This window comes from Cyprinodon variegatus, unplaced genomic scaffold (assembly GCF_000732505.1).
Source record: "Cyprinodon variegatus isolate N-32 unplaced genomic scaffold, C_variegatus-1.0 Scaffold709, whole genome shotgun sequence".
NCBI lineage: Eukaryota > Metazoa > Chordata > Actinopteri > Cyprinodontiformes > Cyprinodontidae > Cyprinodon > Cyprinodon variegatus.
The window spans coordinates 58,477-82,314 of NW_015151162.1; the positions used below are offsets into that span (position 1 = coordinate 58,477).

General features: G+C 37.4%; 1 protein-coding gene across 2 annotated transcripts; it reads left to right on the top strand.

Moving 5' to 3' along the window:
- Nucleotides 1-636: 636 nt before the first annotated feature.
- Nucleotides 637-23,586, top strand: LOC107097593 (neuronal pentraxin-2-like). 2 transcript variants are annotated; one of them, XM_015394794.1, is made up of 5 exons: nucleotides 637-1,178; nucleotides 7,926-8,172; nucleotides 14,229-14,473; nucleotides 20,057-20,236; nucleotides 21,073-23,586. In XM_015394794.1, exons 1-5 carry the CDS (start codon nucleotides 729-731, stop codon nucleotides 21,298-21,300), a joined length of 1,350 nt encoding a protein of 449 aa, XP_015250280.1. In that variant the 5' UTR covers nucleotides 637-728; the 3' UTR covers nucleotides 21,301-23,586. The 2 variants fall into 2 exon arrangements, with proteins under 2 accessions (XP_015250280.1, XP_015250281.1); XM_015394795.1 differs by having other exon boundaries at nucleotides 7,929-8,172.
- The last annotated feature ends 252 nt before the right edge of the window (nucleotides 23,587-23,838 follow it).

A 23,838-nucleotide genomic window follows, 5' to 3' on the forward strand; every position in this document is an offset into this window, starting at 1 on the left:
GAGGGGTTATAGAGTCCTCTTTTTCTTTGACACTTGTCATTTTCAGCATTTACGAGTTCACATAAAGTCAATGAGATGTACTTAAAGCATGTCATAGCATGACTTGGATCCGCTGGGATTCGGTGGATGACGCAGGCTGAGACTGAATAACCGGAGCGCACGAAGTGATGAGCGGAAGCGCCAGTGCGCACCTCCCCTATAATAATCTGCTGAGCGCCGTCGCTGTCTCTTCAGCACCGCTCACTGACAATCCAACGAACCGGAGAGCAGAGGAGAGACAGGCACAGCTGGGTTCTCTGTCAACCTCGGAGGATTGTATTGCTGGAGATAAAAAAAAACCACAGGCTTCAACTTTTCTTTTTCTTTTTTTTCCCACTTTAGAGAAATAAAATCAGGTTTATGTGAGATTTAAATGCTGGATGATTTGGTTGGGTTTTTTTGTTTTTTTTTTGTCTGGTGTCTATATTCTAAAGCGGACCGACCATGTGTTTGATGGACGACTAATACTATGGGTTTTTACTGCGGATTTTTTCTTCCATATCGTTTTTTAAATTTAAGATTTTTTTAACCCTCTAGCACTTTGGATTTATTATTATTATTATTATTATTATTTTTATTAATTTAACACACTTGTTCTGAAAGTTCATTATATAAATACTGGCGATTTCCAGTTAAGATTTTTGCTTTTCTATTTATAAAAGGATTAGTGATCAACCATTTTATCCAAGATGCTGGCTTTAGTTTTGGGACTTGTGTACCTGGTCAGTGGACGCACGGTGGGAAGCCAAGACTTAACAGGTAGCCGCTTTGTGTGTAACGCCATCCCCCCGGGCGCAGAGCCCGGTTGCGGGTACGGCCCCGCAGGGAACCGCGTTCAGAGCAGTAGCCCAGTGGAGGACGAGCTGCGCAACACCATCATCCAACTTCGGGAGACTATCCTGCAACAGAAGGAGACCATCGTGAGCCAACAGGGGACCATTAAAGAGCTCAACTCTAAGCTGGCGCGCTGCGAGGCAGCAGCCGATGAGATGTCTCAGAGTAAGCCTCGGGGTCAGGGCTCCAGACGCAAAGAGTACGGGAAGAACACCATGGGAGACCTGCCCCGGGACCCCAGTGACACTATAGACCAACTTGGCAAAACCATGCAGACCCTGAAGGGTCGGCTGGAAAATCTAGAGGTAAGATGGCACAGGCATGCAACAAGATGACATAAAAATCCACCATTTTATAAAAGAAATAAAAATTCTCAGGTTTGCCACAATAGATATGAACAAAATGTTGTTTTAGTAACCTAATTCTGTGTTTTAAAAATGAAACATACTTTATACCAAGTATTTAGTGATTTTTTTTTTACCCAAAAACCTTTTATTCAACAAAGTTGGGACAAGCGACCATTTTAATGTAGGATTTCTTCATATGAATGTAATGGGCATGCTGTGCCCTACATGACCGTGGGAAAGACTGGTGATTTAACAGTAGTCCATCAGGCACATAACAGCCCCCAAAAAGAGGTAAGATATCAAAGATCCTTGCTTAAGAAGGTTTTTTTCTTTTCTAAGGATCAAGCATTATGACATATCAAATGGAAAGTTTAATGGAGGGAAAAAGTGTGTTAGAGGCTTGTGGAGTAAAGCTCACTGATACATTTAGAGGAGATTAAAAGCATGAATTAATTAATTAATTAATGACATTGAAGTTCAATTTTGGCCATTTCTGAACATCTTCGGTATCAAGCCTTGACTACAGAAAAGAACTAAACTTCTGCTCAGTGGCTCAAATTCATGCTTTTCTCTGGCTCCAACTGTGGATTTAAAGCTGATACAGCAGAAACAGGGGGTGTGGGATGGCCTGCAGATGGCCAGCATACAGCCTCTGCCTGTGTAGGATGTTTTGTCTATGGTGCTTGGGTGGGGTTGCTCCACCTAGTGACTTGTCGCCCCAAGAGGTGTGTTGAACTAGCTGGTGGCTACACTAAGGGATTACTGAAAAAAATAATGCAACCGTCCTTGGTGTCTACATAATCATATTTAGTTACTTTACCGCAATTGTTTTATGTCCTACCATGCTAATAGCAAAAACATGTGTTAATGGAATTGAATATGATTACAAAAATGGTTGCATTGTTTTTTTCATTGAATGGGCATCTCTCCCTCATAAGCTCTCAGTAACTGGTCTCCCATGGCATTGAATATCATGATCTTTTCGAGTTTAGATAGCTGTGGCAAGCGTGTCTGGGGTTGTAAGGGGCAAACTACATTTTCTTGGTGTGTGGTCTAGCTGCTGGGGTTCAGGACTGACCCTATGGCTGCCCTGAGGTAATGCTTTGGATCTGGCGGCCTTAGACTGCTGCTGTCTTCTACCTCCTCCATGCTGCTGTAGGTGCTTCAGATGGCAGCCCCTTTACCTTTTCCCCACATTTGCAAACATATACTTCCAGGTTATAAAACTGCATTCACATCAACAAAAACACATTTATTTCTATACATATGTTCACCAATTCACAGATACATATTCACACACCTGCAACCTGACTCACAATCACTCCAACCTACATACAAAGATACTCTAACCTTGTTCTGCCTGGCCACTTCAATGCTGGATTGAATCTATTTTTTTTTTTTTTTTGTAAAGCTATCTAATTAGCATGCTTTCCTGAGATATCCTTTTTGTAGAGCAACTCTGCCCTGGCACATGTATAGGTAACCATCTGCCCCCTGTTGTGTACATAAAAAGCTATGACAGCACACAAAAAAATAACTTTTGCAAATAAAAATAAGTTCATATATTATTTAAAAATCAAGATCTCTGTGATCAGACCAAAGTTGCTAAGGTAAAGAGGCTAATTTGAAGAACAGTTTCATCTATTGGTCTTTTACACTGTGTTTTATCAAGTCTAGCCCTAGCACAGCCATCTATGTTGAGAGTTGGAAGAACTTCAAGCTTCCAACTATTAAGAAACATCATGTAGTTGGTGAATTTATTTTGTTTCTGCTATTTATGTAACTTATTGTTTCACAATACCTGCTTTCATAACCAAGGTATTGCTGTGCATGATTGACCAATAGGGGTAGGAACTTCTCAGTGTTTCTTGATTAGATTAGATTCTGATTGCTGGGGCATTATCAGTCAGAATCACCAGTTCAGCAACAGTTACCTTCCATTCATCAGAAAATAGCATAAACATTTATGGTTGCATTGATTTTGTGCATTACATGAGATCTCAAAATACAGGATTCTGCCAGCCAGATATCAGTTATACAGGTAACAGTGAATGTCACAAAATACTTGGTTGCCCTTGATGTCAGTGCATCACATGTTCATGAGGCTCTTGTCATTGGGGATAAGGATGGCCTGACAGACATTGGTTTCACTGTTACAGCAGACAGATTAGCCATTGCTCTTCACCAAAGTCTTTTGCGATGAAGCAGATACACTTGTTTTTTTGTTTAGTTTTTTTTTTTTTTTTTGCCCAGAGTTATCATAGAGTTTGTTGTAGGACTGTAATGTGCATTAGTTTGCTGCAAGTAGCTAACTTTGCTCCAAGTCCTTTAACTCTCTAAGCCTCTTTCCCACTGAAATTAGTGGGTTAACACAGATTTTTCAAACACCGGGTTGACCCACTAACAAGCGACACTTTGATCCCTTCCCATTGGCAAAAAAGGCTGGGTCTGGCCCCTGTTGGCAAGCTGCATGGCCTCTGTTCCCCCTTTGCTGGATTTCTGATGATGCCATCACGCCGGGTTAGTGTTGATGGTGTCACCAGTGTGACAGAAATTGGGAAAGTAAACATTGGAGAGCAACTTGGAAGGAAGCCAGGGCGTAGTAAATGTTCTTCGCCGTTTCTTTCTTTTGTCTGTCTGAATTCCTCTCAGCTTTGCTCCCCCATGTTTATCGAATAGAAGCAGAGTAGTTTCCGCTTCTTAATGAGAGAGGACTGGCACAATGTGTAGACATCCAGATGTTGCGCTCTTATGTATCATGTAAATTAGTTGGTCAACCTGGGTCTGATGTTCCCACTGTATGCCAATCAGAGCCAAGCCATTTGAAGGCAATTTCAATCAAGGTTTCTTGCAGAGTCATATGACCCAGATCGATGCGGGTTATTGAGCAGTTCCTGCTGTCACTCAAAGCTGATGGTTCCTGGGTTAGAACAGGTTTTTCAACAGTGCGAATGGACTATAAGTCAGTACTGTCCAACTCTAGGCATCGAGATCTACTACCCTGCAGGTACAGCTCTGCTTCAACAAACCTGAATCACATCAGTGTGTCATCATCAGGTCTTTAACAAACCTGATGCTATGCTGAGGAGATAATTAATAATTTTAATCAGTTGTGTTATAGCAGGATCTTGAGGCCTGAGGCTCCTACCACAAAGAGAGCTAAACCTAGTGGTTTCACTTCGAGTCTGTCAAATAAAACCAATCACAATGGCAATCAGGATCAGTGGTACCACAAAGATTGTTATAGACTCGCTAACTCAATCCAGCTTTGACTGATAATGAATCTGTGGCATGCACGCATAAAGGAGTGGGGTTAAGGTAGCAGACCAATCGCAATCATGAGTGCAGAAGGGAGAGTGCCTGTGAGGACAAAAACTCATCTTACACAAATACAAAGAGGGAAAAACAAAGTCTAAATGAAAAGTCATACACGCGGGGGAATAAAAAAAGATGCCAAATGACTAGACATCTAGGGCAAGTTACAGATCAGTGTCATTTAAAACAGTCATGCATCACAATGCCTGGACTGCACAGTAAAAACATACCCCTCTGGAATGAAGAAGACTTGGTAGCAGATTAAAATAAAACACTAACATAATTTCAACTGGTTAGTGGGACTTTTTAATTCAATAATACTGTATTTGAGCTACAATATAGCTGGAAGCTGATGCCACGATTGCATCATATTAATACAGGAAGAGATCAGTCTGAGTGAAATAATCCTGATTTTTGAGCTTTTCACTTTTTTTTCAACTGCCGGTTTATCTTACCAGCAAACTAGATGATTTACCCATCTAATTTTTCTATTACAGCAAACCAGAACAAGTATATATATATATATATATATATATATATATATATATATATATATATATATATATATATATATATATATATACATATGTATATTTACGATTTTCGTAATGTAGTCAATATGAAATTTCACAGAAATCCTTGTTCAGCTAAAATCCTTGTTCAGCTCTTTAACTGCATCAGAGCACTGGAAACTTGACTGACAGCCCAACAGACTGTCATTTTGTGATCTTCCCAGCATGCCCGGTGGTGTACATGAAGCTGTCTCTTCCGTAATATCGCATGGCCATACGTACAGTCTGTGATACAGTGAGGGCCACATTGCTGGGGGTCGCACAACCAACAAGTGGTTCCAGGACCTGGCATATATGCCAGTCAGGCCCATGGAAACCTGTGTCTCACATATAAGTAATTGTCATTGTGTACTTTCACTGTGATGTTGTGTTGTTTAAGTTCTTTTCCCCTCTTGAATTAAATCGAGTCTTCACTCAAAGAACACATCATTGTTTCCAAGCCAGCTTATTGGCTGCCGGGTCTAGCATTTTCTATTGTTCAGATCAATCTTGAAAGCTAGCCTGGAGCCCCGGAGCAGGTTTGCCGTTCAGGATAAGTTACTATGGTAACTACACTGGCAAGGATGAATCCAGCTTTGTGTTACCAGAAAGTCAGGGTTAGACCTGCAGTTGTGTCAGTTACCCAGTGATCCTGCTTCGTGGTACAGGCCGCTGGAGTTGGAGACCACTGCTCTACATTATGCTTGGTAATATGAGGCCTCACAGTTGTAGTTTTCCTGAAGTGCTTAATCTTCTTTTCTGCAAATCTTGCCGTGAAGCTTATGTCCAGTTTTTAGATAAGGATATTTGAAGTATCCTTATGTAGAATAGAGAAGTGTGACTGATCTAAGTTATTCATTTAATTGGGTTGTCCTTGTTTAGCATCTTGAACTTTATCTTATTTTAGGTGTTAAATGTAAATTTCTTGTCTGATGAAAAAAAGTAAATACATGGACAAATGGATAACTTGTTTTGTCAAAGAACAAGCAAATAAGTATAAACCATAATATAACAATTGACGTTAAAAGCCCATAATTTAGTTTTTATTACTGTAATATAAGCTACTCAGTTTTCTCTCGTTCAACTTCTGATTCTAAGGCTCTTGGGGGCCCCTGTAGTTTTGGAAGTCATAAGCAGCTACTTAAATTGGTCCCATGCTATCTAAGTGACAAGACTTTAGAGGATGCAGAAGGGTCAAGCAGATACATGTTGTGTGTGTTAGGTTACTATGCTTTTAGTAATCCAAAAAACATTTCATACAAAAAATTAATCTGTGAGAAATTATTGAAAGAAAAAGAAATTTTGTCAAAGGTGAAATATTGCAAACAGCGCAGGGATTTGCAGTGCAACCTTGAATAATGTATGACCCTTGCTTATATGGGATTCACACACTCTGTTATTTGCAGTTGTGTGACTAATTATTCATGGCAGATTATTAAATTAATGTCCCTAGATTTTAGTTGGTGTAGAGCAATAACATTTTTAAATCAAATAAAATCTTTGGTGCTTTACTTGCTGCACACCTGAGACTTTTGGACTGCTACCAGCTCTTTATTGCTTGTTTTACTGTTTCTAAATTTCTCCGGAAGGCTCAGGGATCACACTTAGCCACTAATGAGGTGACCTGGCGTAGTATTTACACACAGGCGGAAGGCTTGTATGGGCTCTGAATTTATCATCATGAACAATATGTGCATCGTTGATGTGCCTCTCTGGTGCTTAAGCCCTTGTCTTTCTCAGTAATTTTCAGAATGTCTAATACCCTGCTAAAGTTCATGGTAAGCGTATACAGGGTGTGCATATTATGCATGTTTTGCATGAATACAACTCTTATAAACATACTTTGGATTAACTTTATTGTCACCATCCATGTGTAACTGACACATGCTGGTTGCAGCACATCTGGAGATGGACATCTTTTGGAATTTATAAAAAAAAGAATTAACTTCAACTCTAGGAAAATAGAGTGCATTTGTTCATTTTTTTAAGTCTTGCTACAAATTATCTTAGTTATCAACTGGTTTGGGTCTGGACATTGACATGGTCAGTAGTCATACTAACTTCTCATTTCAGATTTCCTTGTAATTAGTTCCCTACAACTTCCCATCAGCTCTAACCAGTTTACTTATGCTTCCAAAGACAGGTGGCACAGGCAGTAAATTCCATTGGATATTATGTAAATGCATTTCGAGTAAATGCACCAAACTTCTCAGATTGGTTTGGAAACATAAACTGTACAATATCCTTTCACTTTGATAATGGGGTTTTGTTTGTTGATTGACTTTCATCTGTTTTTTTTTATATCACAAATAAACCCAATAGTTTGATGAAAGTTGTGGATGTGACAAGATAAGGAAAAGTTCAAGGAATGCAGCATGTCTTTTTTTTGTTGATTTTGTTTAGTTTTTCTCCAAGGCCCTATACAGACATCAACAGTTTCACAAAAATAGTTTCTGTAAAAACTAAGTCTGCAAATGACTGAGTGTTGCAGATTGAAAACAGGGTAATGTATGAAAGCGCAGTTTTTAATAGCATGGACACATGAATTTTTTGTAAAAAAAAAAAAAAAAAACTGGAAACAAAACATCAGTGTCAACTGAGGGAACATTTATCTTTTAATACCTTGGACACAGCCATGGGTGTTTGGCGGATTGCATGTCTGAGTCTGCCACAGGGACATGCTGCCTTTATTTAGAAATCAATGCATTAAAGACAATGCTGCCAAAAAGATAGCAGCGCGGTCTGATAAATAATCTACTATGTTGATGGCTAACAGGATTTAATGTCTGTCTCTCTGTCTGTGTATCTCTAATCTCTCTGTCTGTTGTGTGCATCCCAGCAGCAAAGCCTGCGCCTCCCCAACACAAACTCATCAGCTGGGGCAGCCTCGGCCCTGACTCCCCTGCCACCGGAGCTGCGTGAGCTGCTGCGCCAGCGTCTGGGGGCGCTGGAAACCCAGCTCCTTCGGAAGGTGGCTGAGCTGGAGGAGGAGAAGAGCCAGCTCTACAATGAAACTGCTGCCCACCGCCAACGCACCGAGAGCGCACTCAACTCCCTCATGGAGAGGATCACGGAGCTTGAGAGAAGTAAGCGTGACGCATTTGGAGCTGTGAGATGTTGTAGAATTTTGAAGCCAAAGGGTTTTTATTTTTAAATTTTCCCTCATTAATTTATCAACAATATCTATGATAGTTCTGTTAAAATAACATCTTAATAGGGCTAAGTGAGCAAAAGATTTCACAACAAGCTCTTCTGTTTTTTCTGTTGTTCTTAAAACAAAGATGCAGAAATATGAACAAACACATATATAACTTGGGACATTTTAAGAGGTACAAACACACAGTTGTGAATTAGCATATGGTAGTAAAATTAAATGTTAATATGTTATAATATAAATTGCAACTACCATAACTGTGGGTGCAATAGATTAGTTTTTTGTTCTTGAGGTCCTGTTCAATTATTTATACCATTATTATTATTAATGTTGATATTCAAGCTAAGCTGAGTAGAATTGGTATCACAGTAATTATTTTACTGCTATTGCTTTTTTGATATTTATTATGTCTTTCTACATGGAGTTTGCAGGTTCTCTCTGTGTATACATGGGTTATCTCTGGGTACTCTGGCTTCCTCACACGTTCCAAAAACAAAACATGATGTTGGGTTAAATATTGTCTCTAATTGTCCTTAGTTGTGGGTGTTTGTGTACATGGTTGTATGTCTCTGTACTGCCCTCAGATAGACTGGTCACTTATACTGGGTGAAGAATGCCTTTTGCTCATAAACGGCTGAGGATAGTCACAGTCTGTTTTACTCACAGATAAGCAAAAGAAAAAGGATAAATGGTTTTAATCTTTCCTTGGTTCTTCACCCCCTTCCATTTGCCTTTTAACATCTATTTACAGATGGATTACTATTATTATTACCTTATTATGACCTTTTTTTCTGTCGTAAATTCAATTGCGTCAGTATGCACTATATGGAATTTTATTTCCCTATTTGTAGAATAAATCTGCAGCTTGGCACTACAATTAAACAAAATCCACCATTCTCCCCCAAGACAAGGCACAATTAAAAAGCAAAATGGAAGGTTGGAAAGCAGTGCAGAATAATCTTAATTAGAGTACAAAATATTAGGGTCCATCCTTCAGGGTTGTCTTTTATGGTGGATGTCAAAATAACAAAAATACCCACCTAAAGAAAAAAAAAGGCTTAAAAAGTGTATTTCAGCTATAACTGGACATTTCCTTTAGGTTAAACAGGGTTTACCAGAATCAGCTAGAGGCTGAAGTAAATTTTTTTATCCCTGTCTCAGTTGCTCAGAATGTGCAATATCACGGTATCTTGATGCAAAAGCCTTTCATTAAAGAACCTATCTGTGCGTCTTATTTAGTTCATTTTTCAACCATCACATCCATGTCAGAGAGTTACAACAGGGGCATGGATTTGTTGGGTTGTCCTGACAGAAAGGTACGCATTTTCCCCACAAATAACACTGCTGCAATGGCTTTGTAGCTCAAATTTCTCTCCTCTCTGGACTTGCCCTGAGATGTGCAGAGATAGTGTATAGACTTTCCATCTGAAATATTGAGAGCAGCATTTTCAAAGAAGCTACACGATATGAATCTTGCACTCATTTTATATGCACATAATATTTCGGATTTTTTTTTATTTATTTGGTTGTGAGAAAAGAATTGATCGACAAGCTGTAGTAAACAGAGTCAAAACCATGGTGTCTGGGTAGTTCACATTCATCCATTATGGACCTAAATATTTTAATATCTTTTAAATACTTTTGTTGATTTATTTAATATCTTCTATAATATTTAATACAACTTCAAGTGTCTCTAAATTTTAGAAACAGCACTTTGGTCTCTGCTCATTGGGAGCTTTCACAAATCTACACAAAGTTAGAAGTATACATGGAGGCAGAAATGGACCCACAGACTTATGTGATGAACGGTCAAATTCCCCTTTGCAAGTCAACATGGTGTCTGACAGCATTTCTTGAAAGAAGCTGGTTGTCAAGCTAAGAACAATAGGATCCAGTTTTCGAGGCAGACAAACAGATTTCTCAAAACTTTATGGAAATAGATCCGCAGTAAGTAGCGCATGTGTCTAAGGCAGGACCCTCTGCAGCAGGAGACAACAGGTTTCTGACCACATCTTTCTGGAAGTGGACGATAACAAACCTGAGTCACTAACCTGGTCTTTCTTAATTCAGTCCGAGCCCAGAGGGTGACAATGGTTCCAAATGGTCGGCTGCCAATGCGATGCAGCGGTCGCTGCACAGAGAGTCCCAAACGCTGAAGTATTGGTGGTCGGAGGACAGGCAGGATAATCCAGAGGACATGTTTGGTTTTCATAGCGAGGAGATCAGAGGTCCGAAGAGGTGCCAGAGGGGGAATCTAGAATCAAGTAACAGTTCCAGGTTGGGTACACAAACAGGCAGAGAGTCCGAAGACAGAAAAGGCAAACGGATCAGAACGGGGACAGGCAGGCTCAGTTGTCGAGATTGCTCACATGCAGAACTTTGAATTGCCAAGCCCCTATGAGGGGCTTTATAAATAAAAAAATAAAAAAAAGTAACCTGCCTGCCTTAAGAGCTGGGGGTGTGTCCGGAGATCAACCAATTTAGAGAAACTTATTCATTTCTGATAATAAGAGTTTGCAAATACTGAGCCAGGATTATATCAGAAGCTGTTTTTTGGCCACAATTGTGAAATAGCTATCTTAACGCTTAATGATTTATTCTTAATTAAACTTGGACACCAACTCTTCTATAAAAGTGGATGTATGAAGAAGATATTTCAGATTTATCAAATCCTGCACACTTGTAAAAACGATAATTTCCTTGATAAAGCAGACCTGTGCACAAGTGTGCGCACAAGGCTCCATCTTATGTTTATCCCTCTACACTCACATTTAACCGTAGCTTTTTTAATTTAGATGTTTCCTCAACTCTCTAGATATCTGTATTGTCTTGGTTCTTTACTAAACCGTGATTTAATGCTACATCCATTCTTTTGTTTATCTTAAAAAATGTATCAATATAACTATAATTGTAAAATAAAGATAGATAAATATAATATATAGGAGAGTTAAATATATCATATAAATAAATATCTAATAAAAAATATATAAAAATCTTATAAAATACAGGTTATCCATATGTATTTGTATTCCTTTAGAATCGTACATCCAGCTACCCTTCTGATTTTTCAGACATTAGATTTGTGTGCTGACCCTCTGATAAAAAGGGATGGCATAGGTCCAATGGGTCAGCCTCTTTAATACTGAATCCTGTTCAGCATATAGATCCAAGAACAGTGCTGTAGGGAGTCTGACTGGCTGAGAAACCAGCCATCATCATGGGTCACAAAGCCTTGGTGATTCCTGAAAAGTTTCCTCCAGCAAAGTACCATCTATCGTGCACAATTATGCACATGTGTCACAGAGGTATTACAATGTCTGCAGAAATCAGGGTAAAAGTCTAAAAACTTGGTAAATGTATGTAGTAATCTGTGGTACGACTCACCCGGTTGGGGAGAGGAATGTGATTGTTAGAACACATTTACACATTACATGCATTTTGATTAAGAATTAGAGCTGCTCATCTACCATTTTTATTTGAATGGCCCTGGTGTAGATTTTACAAATGCAAGGTTGAATTACATAATGATTATCATGTTTGATGCTTATGATGACAACAATCTGTGATTAAGGTTTTGTGTGAAGTGATATTATACATTTGGAAGAACTTAAGCTAGCTTCAGTTCTGCATTTCACTTTCTGTGTGGCTGTTTTACTCCTTCCTCAAAATTGTGAACATGAGTCTAAGTTGACCTGAGGGACTGCACGTTTCCATGTCAAGTTTGTTTTAGATCACGACCTTTGCATTGAAAGTGACTGAGTTTAAGGCTTCACTTTGCACATGGACATGGTTTATTTATCTTACTGCTTTTCTTAAATCAATAGGTTGAAAGCACTGCTGACCCAAACCATACAAATGTTTTCTTTTTTTAGCCATAAAACATTGGTACGGTATGATTCCAAACGCTTTTAAAAACTACTGATACAAAAATCAGATCTTTATGTATCGTGCATATACAATTACTTCAGGCATAACCCCATTACTGGTGCAGATATGATGTTATGCACAGAATTGGTGCAGGGGTAAATGTATGCAGCCCATGTACTATATGTAGGCCATGGTCCTCAATGCAGCCTTCATGATTGATAAGTCCTTGCTGGATGACCTCTGAGGCATATATTTTACCCTGTCTATCAATTCCATTTCCTATCAGGGGACTTTCAAATATAGACCAATACTGCACAAAAATCTAAAAAAAAATCAACACATCTGAGAAAAAAATCAAACAACTCATTCCTACAGCCAAATATGGTAGTTGTAGTGCAGCAGAGCAGCTCCATATTATCACCCTGCTCTGATTCTGTGGAGTCACCTTAAATAGACTGTTCATGGTTAAAAAAATCCTAACAGACTGACTGACTGCCAACACTCGATGGCAGTTGTTGCCAGCAAGGGGGGTTCAAACAGTTACTATGTTTAGAGTGCTAGTACTTTTTTACACAGAGCCATGTTGCCTTGGATAACTTCCCCCTTAATGAATAAAAGCATGATCTAAATAAAAGTACATTGTTTTTTTCATCACTTTTTTCATGAGTTTAAAAAAGTTGCAACCAAAATTTATGAATAAGCAAGTACTTTTTCACAGTTTTGTATGCATTGTAACACTGATATCAGAGGAGGATAAACCTGACGTGCATACACTTTTAATCTTGTGCAGGGCTTTGAAAGACTTGCATTAATCTGTGTTTTAGTAATGGCAGGTTTTAAAACATTATGTTTAGGTTTAAAAAGGGACTGAGAAAATAGTACTAACATAAATCCTTATCATTTGACTACAAATACTGCATTGTTTAGGAATCAGAGGTTAAACTAAGTAGCCTATATTACAGTAATTAAATTATGGTCTTCCTTTTACAGTCAGTTGTTTTACTGTGGTTTATACTTTATTTGCTTGTTCTTTGACAAAACAAGCTATCTATTTTTCCCTGTATTTACTTTTTTTCATCAGACAAGAAATGTACATTTAACAACACTTAAAATAAGTTCAAGTTAAAGATGCTAAACAAGGACAACCCAGTTAAACAAATAACTTAGATGAGTCCTACTTCTCCATTTTAGATGAGAGTACTACAAGTACAATCATCTTATTTACAGTATATATCTTCACCTATTGGAATAGGATTCTGTGTTTCAAATATAGTATGACATAATGTAACAAATTGTGCGCTTTAAAATACCGGTATCCCTACTGCTTTGTCAAACAAGGTCTGTTTAGACCATAGTTATTTATTTACTGAGGTGTGTTAATTGGGTTCAAAACTAACTTTGATTGGATGAGGTCACAGATTCACTGATACATCACATCCAAACATTTAAATCCCTCTGTCATATTGGATATTGTTGATGAGTCTAACATCAGAAGGACACAGAAAGCAAAAGTGGACACAGCTGCAAAGAAAGAACAAAATGGTGTTGTCAGAAGAACCTTGCAGGCTGATTGCTGTCCACAGAAAAATCCTATTGGCAATTCAGAGAGCAGAATTTTACTAATTTAGCCTAAAATAACTATTTGATTAAAAACAGACATAATATAGTTTCAGAAAACAAGTTACTGTATTGTGTAATACAATGGTTGTACATCTAATGAAAAGGTGGTATTGGTAACAGCGTGGTTAAGGACTTTTTTTCCATTTAGGGATAGTTATGTAACATATGAATTTCTTGAAGAAGTCAAAATGTTAGGTATTAGCAAATTAACAAATTATTCTGTACTATTAGATGAAAAAATGCTCTGGAAGAATTTGCATTAAGGATTTAAAGGGAGAAAAATTAACAAAACACAAAGTTAAGGATCTGTTCATTGTTATAATTTAACATTATATTTTTTTTTTTTATTCAGGTACTGTTCTTGGTGATTAAATTATGTTTTCTAGAGGAACCACAGACGGTTCTCCTTTGTGTAACCATCCATTGACATGTTGCATTTTAGTCTTCAGCATTAGGCACAGAATGTTTATGATTAATGGCATGATTTTCATCTGCCTACAGCGAATAACGCCTTCAAGTCTCCAGAGGACTTCAAGGTGTCTCTTCCTCTTCGAACCAACTATCTCTATGGACGCATCAAGAAGAGCCTTCCGGAAATGTATGCCTTCACTGTTTGCATGTGGCTCAAGTCAAGCGCCAGTCCGGGCATAGGAACCCCTTTCTCTTATGGTGTGCCAGGCCAAGCAAATGAGATAGTTCTCATTGAATGGGGGAACAACCCTATCGAGTTACTGGTCAATGACAAGGTAGGTCTATAAAAAAAACAAAAAAATCCTTATCTTTTTTCCATCCTTCACTAAGTTTAACTGCAATAATAATCTATAAATATATAAAACTGTGTTTTTACCCTTAATTTGAGTTGCTAAATAATGTAAGTGTTTTTACTGGTAAGATAAGAGTAATTAGATAATATGCACTTGAAATAAGACAATGCAATTGTTTTTTTTTTCTTATTTTAAATGTAAATTGTCTTGTTCTATTGAAAAAGTGTGTCACTTACCTCCTAAATTCAAGAACAAATGCATTTATTTCAAGAAAAAAATGACGTATTTAGATTTTAAAAAAATTTTATGTTTTTCATATTCAGATAAATCCTGGAATATTTATGTCCTGGAACGGTTTAGATTTAAATTGCTTTATTTCACAAATAAGTTTCTTTCCAAAAGGAAATAGCACAAACATCTTCCCAAAAAAATATCAAACAATGTAAGAGGATTGCTAATTTTGAAAAAAAAAAAAAAGTTTTAGTTTTAGATACATTCAAAAAAAAAATAGCAATAATAATAATACATATAATAATGCTATTTTTTGTTATCATTATTACTATTATTGATTTTATTCATTATGGGCATGATTTTAATTCCCCACTTTATCAATTAGCACCACTACATGTGGCTTCTGTCCTTTTTATCAGCCTTATTTAAACAGTCTGAATGTTTGGGAGTGGCTCAGTATTTAACCTGAAGTCCTATTTGTAAAATATTTGAAATTTGTAATAAAACTATGTATAACCATTTAACTAACATAAGTTTGGTCATGCAAATTATTTCTAAGAAACATCTACCCTGCTTCAAGGCAATCAAAATAATTAAGGTTGAATGGTCTCATCACTGACAAACATAAAATAGTTAAAGTGGAAAAATCTTAAGGGGTAGTTTTTACCCTACAATTTTATTTGACCAACTAACCTTAACACAAGAAAGAGGAATACAGAAGAGTAATTTCATTGATTTTAAACAAAGACAATGTTGAGCTTCTTAGTGCCTCCTTAGGACCCAGAAGAACTGAGTCTCCCTAGTTTTTAAATTTATAATTTAAAATTAAACATACTTAGGGAGAGTTCTTTTTAGCTTTGATATGGCTATTTCTTTTTAAGAATTATTTTTTTTAAATATTCTCCAGGGGACACTGTAGGATAGGTAATACGTGGGAAGAATAATGCCAATATTGGAGTCTTTGCGATGTGAAACAAGCAGGTGGTTCATGACAGCTTAAATTGATAAGAAATCACTGACCATGAACTCTGAATATTACATTTTGTACCATATAAACATTTAATATGGCTGACCCACATTCCACACAAACCCACAGATAACTGTGTTCATTAGAGAATTAGAGCTGCTGTGTGTGCTCATTTGATGGCCTTATATTTGGATTTCATCCTCTACTCTAAGCTTACAGAGAGTGCAATTTCAATTAACACAGCACCAGCGACGGTTGAACAAAGGACATGCATAATTTCTGACATTTGGAGTTAAGTGCTTTCATTGTTTCAGTGATATAACTGCAACAATGAATTCAGTTGTATTCATGGTGGCTCAGTTGGAAACCCCAGACTCAGATTCCTGGTTACATTTATACAAAATGGTGGTTTTCCTAACCTCTCTTGTTTACACTTGGTGTTATTGGCACAGGCAAGTCTCCCCACAGTTTTCTTCTCACTATGCATTATACATGCCTCCACGTCAGTTGGATCAGAGAGAGATGGTAGAAGGGATAAGCGTGTGATTGGAGAAAAGTAGAAAGGGGTAAGAAACTGAGAAGCTGCAGTGCCTTGGAGGTTGATAGAGATGAAAAATATGAAGTGAAATACAGACAAGATGCTGTTGTATGTTAAAGCTTCATGTGGGGAAAAGGGGAAAAATAGGTTTTGTGCATATGATGACCGAATGAGCAGCAGCACGTCTATGCATTGAACTTACGCACTGTGGTAACATGGTCCAGCAGTGTGCATTGCTTATGCTGTTTGTGCAGTAGCATACTAAATAGGAAGAAGAAGTTGTCGTGTTAGATTTCCATCTGTTTCCTTTCAAGAAGGGAGACTGACTTTTTACACAGCCCCTTCTTTAAGTTTTTATGTCTCTTTGCAAAAAGGGATTGTTAATCTCCCTAATAATGCTTTTTACATACTTTAAATGTGCTGGGTTCCACCAGCCCTGCACGGAACAAACACTAACTTATTAACCCAAAACATGTTACACATTTTGCATGTCTAGACTGAAGCTAAAATCTCTATAATATATATATATATATATATATATATATATATATATATATGTGTGTGTGTGTGTGTGTGTGTGTGTTTTAATTGAACTTTATTGATGTTGATCCTATTGGGATGTAGTAGGGCTGCCATCATAGGGCGCCCAGGGAGCAATTGGGGTTAAAGGTCTGGAGTGGCAGTCCGTGGGAGTGGGGTTCGAACTCAGAACCTCAGGATTCCACGCTCTATTCCCTAACCACTAGGCCGCCACCTTGTTAAACTTGTATAACCTGTTTAACCTTGTTTTTTGTTTGTTTTTAGTTTTTTTTTTTCTGAAAATGTTTTCTAAAGTATAAAAATTAAAGAAAGCCTCCAGAAAATATAACGATTTTCAAAAATCTCTGTGGCTGATGCATACTGTTGACGTCACTGCTTGCAGTATATGACCTAGATTCAATCATTCTTCAACTTACTCAAAAATATTTTAAGATTGAGACAAAAATCGTTTGTTAATCAAACATCGAAACATTGAAACTCTGCTGCCTAACCCATTTTGTTATAGGGGTCTAATTTAATAGTCTTCTAAAACCTTTCTTAAGATTGAAAGATCCAGAGAAAGGCATCTGTGATCATGTCAATTTACCGGATTTTTCTATATTATCCAAATTGCTGTAGGTAGAGAGTACAATATTCCAGATGCTCCATGATTCCACAATCCAAAATAAAAAAGGTTTCTGGGACTTTTAGAAGGGCCAAAACATTAAAGATCCTTCACTATGCATCAGAGAGGGCATGAGCTGTTTCTTTTTCTTTTTTTTTTGCTTTAAGCTAAACCGACCCAGTGTATTTGTTGCCTGAAAACTCAACCTTTGTCTTATCTGACCAAACCACAAAGTTCATATTAAAGTCCAAGCAAACTGAGCATGTTTATTGTCTCTGGCAACAGAATATACAGTAGCATATTTACTAGGGGGGTTAAAAATTGTCTTGTCTTTATTTGTTTGTGCTACCCATCAGTCATATTCTAGCTCCGGTGTATGCAGTGGTTTTAGAAAGTAATGATTTGAAAACATTTTGCATCAGACCAAGCAGTCATACTGACAGGATGACACAGAGTGGTAGGGTTTGTTCAATTTTACTATAAAACTGGCTGTCAGCTGTGGATCTTGGCCAAGTTACCATGTCTAGAAACTGCATGCCCATCATTGGTTTCTGTGTTGAGTTCCCCTGACCTGTTTTGCTTGTGAAAATTCAATTCAAAAATACTGTATTAATCCCAAAGGGAAAACAGAGAGACTCTCAAACTTCACTTTACATTGTCAAGTTTGCCATGTATTTGTGTGGAAAGCGCTGAGTATCATTTGACTCTATTAACTTACCTGTCATATCCAGTTTGACCAATCTATGATTCACCAATGATTCCAATAGAAAATGTATCTTGTTTAACCTCCCATGCATTGGATGGTGAGCATCACCAACAGAAGTACCTAGTATGTCCAGCCACATGTAAATGTTTTTGAAATGTACATTCAATAATCCCTTTCACAACAATTAGTTTCTTAAAAGTTGACCAAAATAAAAATGGTATTAATAACTTCAGAAATCATTTTATTTACTGAAGGCGGATTTTCTTTTTTTTTCTGTAAAGATGTAGCATTGTACAGATATTTTGTGTGATTTCCAGTAATATCTGCCATTTGGATAAAGAATAAATGTAAATTTTTTTAGCAAAACCAACCAAAACAGGTGGGACACGACCCACAGCTAAGACAAGAACATGATGTTTATAAGAAAACAATGGTCCCTTTGGTCACTTACACAACATTTTACGACAACATCACACAATATTCACATGGAAAATATTAGCATGCTGGTCTTTACTGAGGATGAGGTCCCACCTGACTTTGTGGTCTCCCCTAGGGGTCTGATGCACTTCTTTAAAGCTAATTTGCAACTGCATTACATGCTAGCTTTGCAACTTGCGTTTCATAGGTGCAGCAGGTTTCATTTTGCCCTTGCTATTTTCTGTAAATGCAGTATTTTTATTTGTCAGTATTGTGTGTTGCATTAGATTTTAGAATAGAATAGAATATCAAATCCCTTAATTTTCCCACAATGGGTAAATTCTGGATTTTTTTGTGTATGTTAGGAGTGTACATCATTCGTGTTTTTCAATTGCGACATTTTGCTTTTACATGTATTTTTTGTGCTTTTCTGGCCATATGTGATGCTCTCAGTCATTTGCTGCAGTTTTTGCTCCAAACAGGCACAGTAGTGTTGTGCAAATGAAACAGAGTAAACAACATAAAAATACCTCAAAACTTAAAATGAGAATATAGAGGGACATAGAGGTTAAATGAACTTATAAGTTCCTCAAATATGGCAAATAGAGCTGATGCTAACTTCCCAAACATTCTCATTATTTAGATGTAGCCTATGGCCAATGTAATTGTTAAGGTTTCAACTACAAAATGTTGTAATAGAATGATAATATACAAATAGAAGTATTAATAAATTAATTCCCAAAAAATTATATATGTAGTATATCTTGAAAGTGCAACTACTTTCGCCACTTAACAAACATCAATGAGTCATAGTATGTCCTTTGAAAGAAATGCATCATTGCAATGGTATTACAGTAATGTGAAATATTTGACTACAATTTATCTTCAAGTTTGGTATCCAAAATCTTAGCTTGTCTTGAACGACAGCCACTTTAAAACAACAATTTAAGAATTCCCCGTAGTCGCACTAACGAAAGAACACCACCTGGCGTCAATGTAATGAGGTCAGTTGGCTTTGTAATTGCAAGTGACTTGAATCCTATTTTCAATGGCTTCCATTTTCTCAGGCCTGTTTGCATCCAGAGCTACACATGCTGTGAGATATATGAGTGTGAATCAGTCCTTTAGGCCTATAATAAAAAAGCTAATGAGTTACAGTGCACATACACGATCTCGTGCTTGGTGCCGAATCCTCAAAGGAAAATGATGTCATTGGGAGGTAGAATAACAGGTTGTTTTTCTTTTATCTATGAACAAAGCAGAAACCCATAAGAGGACAGAGTTTTGCTGTTAGCAATCTGATTGCTTTGAAAGATGCTCTATCCCTTGATGTCACCTAGGTAATCTAAAATTTAAATATCTCTCTTGCTCAGAAAAGTCTCAGTAGAGAGCTGTCTCTTTGATGCTCTAACCCTTCTAATTGCTGTCCTTGTTTCTAACATGCCACGTTTTTACTACTGCCTTTTCTCGACCCATCCTGTTTCCTGTATCCTCCCCCAATCACCTTCTCTCTTTGACCTGTGATTTATCTCAGCCTTTATCTGCTTTTCACTTCCACACAGGTGGCCCAGCTCCCTCTCTCAGTGAGCGATGGGCGCTGGCACCACATCTGCATCACCTGGACAACCAGAGACGGCTTCTGGGAGGCTTATCAGGATGGCGAGCGACTCGGCACTGGAGACAACCTGGCCCCATGGCACCCAATTAAACCTGGTGGGGTAATCATCCTGGGCCAGGAACAGGTGAGGCTAAACGGATATACTGAAAATATCAAGTATATGTGTGTGAGTGTTGGGGGGGGTTTACCAGAGGCAAAGGGGAGGAGATACTGAGGCTCTTCTCACGCTATTGTGGCCTCAGAATAATATCATTCATCTACATGTAAGTTGCTCTTAAACCCATGGGAAATATCACAGCAAGCTGCCATTGAACTTCATGGACGCTCCATTCACGTCTTAAGGAAATTGAAAGAAATATGTCAATAAAGTCTATTAAGAGCTCTATATTTTATATAGCAACCATTTGAGAGAGTAAGGAGATGTATACTGCTTTCCTTTTTATAAACTCAATTGGGGTTTGCTGCAGATTGCTGAAGATTGGACATTTCTCAACATTTAAAAATTTTATACCGAATACACTTCTTATGCAAACAAATCAGACTGACTTGAAAAAGTTTATTAAATATCATTGAAAATCATATTAGTTGTTTACTAAATCATGGTTAAAATCTACTCTTGAGCATAAAATATCTTTGCCTTTGGGGTCATCACATATGGCATAAGGAATTGGTCTGTGTTTTGTTTTTCTTTTTCCTTTTTATACCTCATTATTTATGTTGTTAATCAAATGTTAATTAACTCAAGGTGTTTCACCTCTACTCTGAATAGATCTAGCAGATATACTATACAGAGCACACTGTAAAACAATTAATCACAGGAAAAGAGTTTGTCAAGAGAACTAGCGCTTAAATGAACAGATTTCATGAGAAAAGATATTCAGTGGGGTTACAAATCTGAAGTTGTATGTAGGACATTTTCCTTTAAAAATTAACAACATTATGTTCTGTCTTTCAAATAAGGACATCGTTGGAGGGCGTTTTGATGCAACCCAAGCCTTTGTGGGTGAGCTAAGCCAGTTTAACATGTGGGACAGAGTACTACGGCCTGTGGACATCATTGGTTTGGCTAATTGTTCTGCCTACATGCCCGGGAATGTGGTTCCTTGGATTGACGCCAATGTCGAAGTGTTTGGTGGAGCAAGTAAAGCAGCTCTCGAAATCTGTGAAGATCGGGCTTTTGATTCCTAAGGTACGCAATTTAAGGAGCCCTGCTTGGAAAAATATTTTTTTTGTCAAACCCTAAAGAAAAGGGTAGTATTGAAGTATCCACCATAGTCTATGAGGCTTGGTGTTTATTTGATTTAAAAGATTAAGTGTCTGTCAAGTTTGAACCCTGAATACATTCCAGGAGACTTCAATGGTTCTCTCTGAAGAGGAAGACACAATTTTTATTTTTTTTTTGTCAGCTTTGAAGGTATGACCTGCTGTAGTCTTGTTTCTTTATTTTCCATTCACAAGCTTACTTGTCTTTTGACAAGTCTTTGAGGACATCTAATAGTGGTTCTATTTCTTATTTTTTGCCAACACTGCATTGTTTTCCTTGTTGAATTTGAGTTCAAAAACGCTTTGATGTGAGACAGAAAACTGTGGTTGAGCACCACATCCTCTGAGCTTTTTTAGCTGTTTGAGGAGCAACAAGACATGGAAGAAAGATGAGGTGGATGCTAATGAGTTTGAACGCGACAACTGTCCAAAATAATATGCATGAGTCTGAGCAGTGCATGCTTCCTGTCAACATGCACAGTGAGTAAGCTGCGTCAAAACAGGGCAATGCAGCGTGCTGCCAACATTATGTAAGACCATGTGTTTGTATGTTCCTGTGCTTATGGCTTGTCTTGCGTGTAAAACAGACCAGAGGCTTATAAAAGAGAGAGGGAGGACATTTTCATTCTTGCAAATCTATGCTTAATACCTCATTGCCCTTTGAGCAGCTGCCATGCTCCCAAACAGCTTTCTGAAATGGCTGGCTCTGCCCAGGTTAACAGCAATGTCGGACAGCTGCCCAGTCCTGGCTAAACGACAGAGCTCTGGACGCCAGCTGAGTCCTCGGCGAGGGCAGGGACTTGGTCTGACCCTCAAGGACAATCCCTAACCCCTCATGTTGGATGTAATTATCCATGTTTATGAATGAATGCAGCATTGAGTGTCCCTGATTTTCTGCTGTTTCTAAATGTGTTTCATTAATTAATTATAAAACACTGAAATGTAGAAGCAAAGTCATATGGGAACAGCCCTCTACAGACATTATGAATGTTATTAGAACATGGAGCCTGCTCCTAAATGTCTCACTCTGGACCGGTATAAAGTTTTTGATCCATTATTATATATTTTTGAACAGTATGGAGTGTATTGGATGTATTTTGCCATTAATGATGATTAAAATGAATGGTTTTGCAGTCTAAAGTTTGTTAGTTTTCAAATGGACAGTCTTATAAGAACATTTTAATTGGTTTCCCAATGACTAACATCATCATAAAACTAGAGCTGCATCAGGCTTTTGACTGGGGTTTTGTTTGAGCTCTGACTCACCAATTTGATAAATCCTGGTTTTTATTTGAAGGATTTTAACAGAGAAGATTAAAAGGTGCCACATGTTTTTCTTTTCTTTTTTTTTTTTTTTTTAAATCAAGGTTGTAGGTATAAATCAAATGAAAAATGAAGAAATTACTTGGAGTGGTTTTGCAAAGAATATCAGAATAGACTGAATTTTTTTAAGTAAATCTAAAAAAGTGTCTTAAATGACACACTTCAATGTTTTATAAAGGAAGATAATACTTAGAACTTAGTTTTGATGCATTCAACTAGGAGCAAAAGTTAATTTTATATACTGTAACACAAAGAAAATCAAATGTCCAGTTTCTGTAATGCTAAACACTAATTAAAGTTACAGAAAATAAGAATTAGCTCAATTTTGATCTCTGCCCAATAAATCAGTGCAGCTCCCAATGGAAACCAAAAAGAAAATGTTATTTTTACTTATGTTGGAGTTTACAGATAAATATTAATTTTAAAGTTTTAGTCTGACTGTAAATTTCCAAAAAGAAATGAAGCAGCAGTCAACTGGTTAGCACCAAACCCCAAATGTCTACTGCAATGATTCGACATTTTGTGAACACTGTCTTATGAATGTCTATGCTGGCAATGTTTTATTGTAAAACTAAGAAATTTATGTCCTGTTTAAAAGTGTATTTTCTTGTTCTATCTCCACATCATTTTTAAGCTGCAAATTATACAAAGAAGCAAGAACACTCCAAAAGCTCTGTTTGACTGGCGAATGGCCTTTTGTGAGAACCATATGTGCTTTTTTTTTTGCAAGTGGACACTTCAGATTTTCTGTCAGCTTTTGTAGCACAACTTCTTGACAGTGGAGAAAAGCTCGAAATGTGTTTGTTTTCTGCAAACTTTACCCACATTAAGTTTTGCAAATGTCTGTCATGAAAACTGATGTATTTTTGCACCCAATAAAAGAATCTGACAAGGCTTCAGAGTTGGATCTCAGATGCAGACTTGAGCTTTATTGCAGGAGCTTAAATGGGTTTCAAGAAAAGAATGGGCAGTGCTTCTGAAAGGGTTGTAAAAAACAAGGCAATGGTCCAAAATATATCAGATAACAAATCTCTGCGAGGCAGACAGAAGTTGAGATAAACTAGAAAGGATGGAGAGAATACCTGGGAAGAGCACAGACATGAGGGGGGAGCCAAAAGGAGTCTAAGACACAAGAAAAAA